The 8,043-nt window shown below is 33.0% G+C and overlaps 2 protein-coding genes across 2 annotated transcripts; one reads left to right on the forward strand and one right to left on the reverse strand.

The window, feature by feature from the left end:
- Nucleotides 1-773: 773 nt before the first annotated feature.
- On the forward strand, nucleotides 774-3,870 carry LOTGIDRAFT_229082 (hypothetical protein). The gene is made up of 3 exons (XM_009061971.1): nucleotides 774-1,426; nucleotides 1,673-2,948; nucleotides 3,295-3,870. Exons 2-3 carry the CDS (start codon nucleotides 1,702-1,704, stop codon nucleotides 3,611-3,613), a joined length of 1,566 nt encoding a protein of 521 aa, XP_009060219.1. The 5' UTR covers nucleotides 774-1,426; nucleotides 1,673-1,701; the 3' UTR covers nucleotides 3,614-3,870.
- Nucleotides 3,871-6,208: 2,338 nt separating this feature from the next.
- LOTGIDRAFT_89582 (hypothetical protein) lies at nucleotides 6,209-6,650 on the reverse strand (the record flags this gene model as incomplete). Its single annotated transcript, XM_009061972.1, has 2 exons — nucleotides 6,209-6,289; nucleotides 6,522-6,650. Coding segments are annotated over 2 exons (210 nt in total), but the record flags the coding sequence as incomplete, so codon positions are not given.
- Between the last annotated feature and the right edge of the window lie 1,393 nt (nucleotides 6,651-8,043).

Here is an 8,043-nt window from a genome sequence, read left to right on the forward strand (position 1 = left end):
AATAACATCTGCTGAAATCTTTCTAGTAAGTTAGGGACTTGCATGGACTTATCCCTGTAAAATGAAATAATTCCATGTTTTATTTTGTATATAGAATTGTATATTAGAATAATAATTGTATAAATATTGTTATTAAAATATAATGTAGAATGTCTGATATTGTGTTGGCCATTCTTGTCACTTGAATCTGTAAATAGATTAAAACAAGGGCCAGAACTCTTCTTCACTCAAAATCTTGATTACCATTTAGCTATTAAAATTGTATAGCTTACTAGATGATATTTGGCATCACTGAATCTATTTAAATACTACTTAAGATTTCACATGTTAAATTTAATTACACAAATATGGGGAAAAAAATTAAGTGATTAAATGAATGCAGAGTTCTGGCCCTTGATATCATTGTTAATTATGAAATGACAGTATTATGTCATTCAATCCACATAATACAGGCATACCATTATGATTATTATTATGTATATTATAATCCAATAAAAGGTGATATGAATGTATCCATATTTAAACATGATTCTTCTTTATTTTTATTATCCGTCTTCACTGTTGGTGGATTAGCTCTATGAGGTCATGGTTCTGCATTGGCTGAAAACTTAACTTGACAGTGATGTCTGTATCTGACAGAAAGTAATTATTGATATCAGAGGAAAACCAGTGTTTGTGATTAAAAGGCCTGAAAGATCAATGAGCAGTTTTGAACAAAAGTGAATTATCTCCCTTGGCATTGCAAAAGCCAAGTAATTGTTTTAGTTTCTATGGTCAGCATGGGAAGAAGTTAAAGTGTTTCAGAATAAAAATCTAAAGTTGGACTAGCCTACAATTAAATTGGAACCAACTGCTTTAGAATAACTTGTGGTCATTATCATTCAAACCAGAAAATGAAATGGTTAAAACATTTGCATTATGTTATTATCAAGGTTGGAAGAAAAGACTTAGTGTTATTTTAATACTTCGAAGTGCTGAGGATGACTTAAATCCAGTTCTACTGTTTGATAGCATTGATAGCAAGTATTACAAGACTTCTTGCTTTATCTTTATATTTATAACTTATGTTGTGATCACGACATGGTTTAAAATGTATATCTATACATCATTGTTTAAATAACATTCAGATTTCACTGTTTCCATAGTAATTAGGTTTTGAGAAACTCTGTGTACATATCATTATATTAGGTCCGTATAAATTGAGTAATATTATAAGATAACAGAGATAATGACTGATATTTGTATTTGATTATCTTTGATTATCTACAGTGAAGATGATAATAATGAAATACATGTTAATAAGTATATTTAACCCATCATTCATGGAGTAAAGTCCATCAAAAATGACGTGGCTTTTACCGTACTTCATCTTCGGTGGCCATTTTTTGGTTCTCAAAAACGCTCAGGAATAGATCTTCTCTATCATGTAAGTTTCATTTTTAAGCAAATATTTGTGCGACTTTATTCTTGCTTTTGTCAAGACAGATATTTTAAATTTATGGAATTCATGGAATTCATTGAAAATTGCTAAGCAGATGCATTTTTTCTTTATATTCGATGCATGTTTGCAAAGATAATTGGCTATTTAAGACTTAGCATTTGAAACACAATTCTCGTCTTGATGTTTGATGTTTCAATGTATTAGATTAATTAGATGTTAAATTTGTTACAGATTTGTTAGGAAACCAGTATATCATCAAAATGGCTGTGGCTTGCTGTATACTTCCCGTTCTCATATTAGCCCTCATCGGACAAATAACGACCTCGGAAACAGAGATGGAGATAGACTGCAATCATAGGGAACTGGAAGGAAAGACTATATGGAACTGTTCTGATGTCGGTGACTTCAGCTTTCCTGAAACACACATTCCTTTTCACATTACTATCATGGATTATAGTCATAATCTTATTCAAGAACTACCAGCTATTATACAAGATGCTGAACTACCATTAGATTGTTCGAAATCTGGTAATTTACGGGAGTTATATCTTCACCATAATAAGATTGAAGCCGTACCAGATGATGTCTTCCAATCCCTTCATTGTCTTCGTGTATTGGATTTATCATTTAATAAATTCAGTGGTGAGAAAATCACAGCAAAGACTTTTCAAGGTCTACACAAACTTCAAAAATTAAACCTGCGCGGCAACCCATTGGAAATTATCAAAGACACTTCATTCTTGTTTTCAGATCTTAATAACCTGAAATTTTTGGATATTTCTCAATGCCAGATAAAAATCATAGAAAACAATGCTTTGAATCATTTATATATCGACACATTGAATCTAAGTTCGAACAGTTTGACAGAATTGAATAAATGGCAGTTCAATGGTTTAAATTTCTTACACGATTTGGATTTAAGCAACAATCAGTTGACTGAAATTAACAATCTAACATTCCATGCATTATTAGCTCTTCAAAACTTGAATTTATCCTCCAACACGATATTTCATCTTCAAATTGGAGCGTTTGAAGGATTAGATAGACTAGAATCCATGTCTCTACGGAATAACAAATTGGGCGACATGCCTTATCAGACATTCGAGTACCTGAAAAAATATTTGAAGGAACTGGATTTAAGTGGTAACCTGTTCAACTCTATTGGAGAAGTGGATTCTGGGTTAACGACAAACATTGAAATCCTGAGACTTGAAGAGTTACCACGTTTGAAATCAGTTGGATCTCGAGCCACCAAAATGTTTCCTCATCTGAAATCTATTTATCTACGTGGAAATCCAAGTTTGAACTCTATATCAGAGTATGCCTTTAAAGACAGTTTCTCAAATCTACAGTTCGTTTACATCAGTGAAAATCATTTAGAAACGATATATCATAATACTTTTCCTTGGAAACAGTTGAAAGAATTAAAGTGGTCTGGAAATCCATGGAATTGTGACTGTCACCTCAAATGGTTGGTGACTCTTCATGAAATTAACACTACACTCACGTAAGTATTCTATTGTATGTGTGTTGCTGGTTGGAGGGACTGATCTGGAGGGTGTCAAGTCGTTTGGATTGGGTAGTAAACAATGGTGCATCGACTACAGACTGTATAATATTTTCCAACTCATTAGATAATCATGCATAGGAAAGTATAATAGTACGTAAAACTCATTTCAAGTGGCACATTATAATTTGATCTAGTATCTGACCAATCGCTTGATTTGGTCAACATGAGTGCACCGACGACTGAAAACAGTCTGCAATCTTCCATGTCTGTAAAAATTACACATATATTCATGTGGGCTATATGTACTACAAAAATGTATTAGTACTCATACAATATTTTTCAGGTGCCACGCTCCTACTAAGTTCGAAGGACGTCGATTACAAGAACTACATCCATTGGATTTAAAATGTCCTCGTTCTTTTATGTATATATTAATAGGAGTAGTGTTAGCTCTATGTTGTTTAAGTATTGGTGTAATGATTTATCTGGTGTGGAAATATAAAGGTAAATGTACCTCGTGTCATCCCAGACAGGGTAAATATATCTCAGTTTACACCAATGAAGGTGCTGATGACGAAGCTAGAGCTACCATACTTCCTGTACGAGATGATATGGAACTTACAGAAAGACAAATAGCAAAAGTACCCAGTGAACAAGTTTGATTGTCATTTGTTATAGGAAGACTAAAAATTTCAATGTACAGCGTAGGCCTTATGATTTTGTATATGGAGACATCGAAAATCAATGTTGAATTCCTTTACAGGATTTTAGTTCATTTCAAAATAATTGTTGAAGTAGGCCTTCGTTATATTCCATGCATCAAGATGATCTTTTTTTGTGTATTCGTGTGTGTATTTGTATATTATAGCATATATTATACTGTAAATATCATCTCAGTGATTAAACATTTGTGAAGGTTAAAAGATGTAGTAGATATACAATGATGTAGTTAAATCAGCCATCCTTGGAAATTAACTTCCAAGGTATGGCCATTATTGAATTATCATTAGGAAGATATGAAGGGATGACGTTGAAGAAAAACTGTCTTCAATCATGCGATCAACTTTATATACCAATTTTTATTTTTTTGCCACCATACTTGTAAGAAATATAATTACCAAAATAGTTATCTCTACCCTGAATAGGTAACTAAAATGGATACTTATAAGCCTGCATTCATTCAAACAAACTTGTCGGACTAAAAGTTGTAATAACGATCTGATTAAAATTTGGTTGAAGATTACCTCCCTTAAATAAATACTACCGTCTACTGACGACCAGAACCTCAAAACGAAACCCGAAATTCAAAACAACATATTATTGGCTCAACAAACACTACAAATTGGAACGCCAACAACATAATAATAGCGACTTCAGCATACAATTCTATGTTTGACTGGCGAATTTTAAAAATTCAAGGGACGTAACTGGTGAAAAAGTATTTATTTAAAATATCAAGGGAAGGAACTGATCACAATTTAATTGTTATTATTTATTATGATAAGAAAAAATGTTGCAAACATCCACATCCATGAGGAAGAATCATTTAATGATGAAAATGGCAGCCGGAGATCAGAAGAGAGAGAGAAAGTTGCTACATATAAAATAGGGAGGCAAAACCAAACCTCGTGTGATGTAAAATTATAGGATCAGCTGGTGGCAACTCATCATATATATATTTCATAATAAAAAGTAGTATCGGGTGTCTAGAATAGTTAACAAACCCCTCCTGGTGCATCCACCAATGCTGCTCAAGCTACACGACAAACAGGAAGGTAAATACCAAACAAAACACAAAATCTTGTAACTCCTCAAGGGAGGTAACTGATGATACTATTTTTATATAATTTTAACAGTTCAAGAGAGGGAACCGATCACAAGAGTAATAATAATGATAAGAAATGTTGTAAACTCGCGAGACAACGGGGAAGCACTTTATATTGAAAAGTGGCATCATTTAAATAAGTGTCCAGAAGAGTAAGCACACCCTGCCCTGGACCACACCTGCCATTGTTGCACAATACCTACATACTATACAATTTATTACCTCCCTTGACCGTGGCATAGCCTAATTCTTCGTTGCGCTAGGGCCTAATTGGATTAAACAGCACGAAAGTAAATTGAAATTGTATTTTGTTCGTTTGAGCTGATCACACATGGTCCAAACTATTTTTCTCTCGCTCACCAAAGCATGTAAGTTCCTGAAGTGATTCTTCAGCTAAAGTAGTTCAAGAATGCGATCTGAGAGCAACTGCATTTTGAACTTGGTACCTGGGAGAATCTGAACAATCGTTTGATTTTAGTTGTCAGCTTTCATCAGATGACCGTGTTTTTTTTGCACACAAATTGGATCTCGTCGTCGACGGTTGATATAAGCCCTTGACTGCGACGGATCCAAGACTGACTTCACAGCTTAATCTTTAAAATCCCAAAAGCTAAGATATTGTGCATGTTCACCCTCTGGAAGCATTTGCCACATTTCGACTGCCATGTCCATAAACTTGTATGATATTCCATACAGTGGTTAAGAACCTCGGCTAGGAGTAATTCACACTTTGTTCGACTTCAATAAAAGTTTATTTATAAATAACGACAAAATAAGACAATATTAAAAATGAAAAAATGACTCGATAACAACGTATTTCCCTTAGCTATTCAGTTAACTATTATAATTACAACTGAACAATAGAACTACATGTACATCATTCATTTGCAATCTACATCTATCCACAGAATACGGTAGATTTCCAGAACATGTGACCATTCATTTTGAGCAAGTTTGAATAGTCAGTTGCGTAATGAGGAATATATCAGTTTAATGGCATAGACATTAGGCCTACTTATCAATTTTTCCATCTGGAATGACTTTCGCAAACTGGCTTGTATAGTTTAAGGAACCCATATACATCCTGTAGTCATATTTTTTGGCTGGGTGAAACTTTCACCATTGAAATTGACCACAAAGCTTCTGTTGGGGAACAGAATTATTAAGTCTTGAATATTAAGATGAATCACACCTATGATATTGACGTTGATAAGGAAGACGCTGATGATGATGCTGATGGTCTGGAAGCTGATAGATGTTCTGCGTCAGTATCAACAACATTGATTTCTTCTGAATCCTCGATTTCTGATCCTGGATATGACGTATATCCTTCTCTAGAATAGAGTCTGTTGGATTCACATGAATGTCCTGCACTTTCAAAACTTTCTTCAGGTGAAGAAGCACTAGTGTTTAAATCTGCACACTCCAGATCACCACAGTCTAGAGTGTCCGTCTGAGATTTTCTTTGCCCTTTCTTTTGTTTCATTCGTCTGTTTTGGAACCATGTCTTAACCTGAAAGAATAATTTGAAATATATTATAGAACATATTATCGAGATGGGGCATCCACGTACAAATCGTGTGAATTAACTTCGAAAAAGCATGCAACATCTAGGAATCGGCATGAAATTTACTAGGGAAAGGAAAAAGTTTTTGATGACGGTTTGACATCGTGTCCTGACTGTTTTCAGATTTGCTCCAAGATTTTTATGTAATGTTTTTCAGTAAAGTTTTAAGAATGCCTACCTGTGTTTCTGATAGACTAAGTTGTGAAGCTAGTTCCATTCGTTCTGGGGTTGATAAATATTTCTGTGTTTCAAATCGTTTTTCTAGTCCATTTAATTGATGATCACTGAAAACAGTTCTAGCTTTTCTTCTTCTACAATGTTTACCGGGACTGTCGTGTTGGAACAGTGGTGCCAATGGAATTCCTGTAAATTCAAAAGAAAATAATATATAATTACTTGTGTCAAGACGAATAGTTTGTTAAGTTATTTTGTTTTGTAGGCCAAATGCTAAAAAATGATAAAATTCCATATAATATTAATATTTTTAACATAATTTTAAAATATTCATGTTGCAAAAAGAAAAATTATCTTTTAAAGGCTTTAGAAAATTTTGGCCAAAAAGAAACTTGATGGTTTCAAGATTTGTTGTATTTTTATTATATATTTTTTGAAACAAAAAAATTAATTTCCCATAACCCTATGCAAATAAAACAAATTATTTCTTTAGGTTATTTATTGTTATATATGGATGTCTATAGGAAATAGCACCATTTTTTTTCAAACAAAATTTGAAATTTTTTGTATTATTTCTTGCATTATGTTTTCATGAGATTGATTTACATGGTTCTTGGTATATCTGTTGAATTTCTTTATACTTATATTATTTTTGTATTTTGTAGCATTGAGTCTTTCAAATTTCGCCGAATAAAAATAGATTAAATTTTTTTAATCATAATGATAGGTGCTGAAAATCTCCTATATCTCCCGTAGTTCAGGTGATCGATTTCTGTATGTGTATAGTTCTATGGTGTAACCGAATAATTATAACCCACTGTTCGACTATATCATTATAGTAAATCATGTGAACCAAAAATTAATACTATTAGTAATGAAAGTTAATAACCGGCGGTACTCTGATATAAGTCTTTGATCTAGGCAATAATAAGTTTATTAGATATAAGTATACATTGATCTTTACGGAAGTCAGTATATATGGTGTTATACAAATGATAAAAACCCCGCCTCTCTAGCCAACTCAATTGCCTATATCTCTCCCTCCCAATTGCAATCCGTCTGTCTGGTGTCGTAATTCATTAAACCATAACAAATCCTCTTTATGTACTTGTAAAGTCCTTAACGATCGACAATCGTATCATTTGTTCGTGTGCTTATATATTGTCGCCTCATTAATTAGGAAAATAAATACGTTTACACGTTCCACTACTCATTGAAGGGTCACTTGATTAAGTCATTGACAATTGTATTTTTATGATGTTATTTATTTGATGATGTATCGGTTGTAAATTGATGCGATCTTGTTAAACAAGACTCACTACTGTTTTAATATAAGAGGATAAAAAATCAGTATTGTTTATTTATTGCCTTTATACCATTCAAATATACACCCTACAAAATGTGTTTTATTGGTATATATTGTCCAATAATTCACAACATCAAAGTCGCCGCTATTACCTATATTGCAGGATATATATTATAGGGCCTACCCTCCCCTGTTATTTACTTACCGATATGAAAATTTC

The sequence above is a fragment of the Lottia gigantea genome (genome assembly GCF_000327385.1).
Source record: "Lottia gigantea unplaced genomic scaffold LOTGIsca_5, whole genome shotgun sequence".
NCBI lineage: Eukaryota > Metazoa > Mollusca > Gastropoda > Lottiidae > Lottia > Lottia gigantea.

Coding starts and splice junctions, on each gene's coding strand:
- LOTGIDRAFT_229082 (XM_009061971.1), top strand. CDS start 1,702: ATGGCTGTGGCTTGCTGTATACTTCCCGTTCTCATATTAGCCCTCATC. Junction 2,949..3,294: donor GAAATTAACACTACACTCAC/GTAAGTATTCTA, acceptor AATATTTTTCAG/GTGCCACGCTCCTACTAAGT.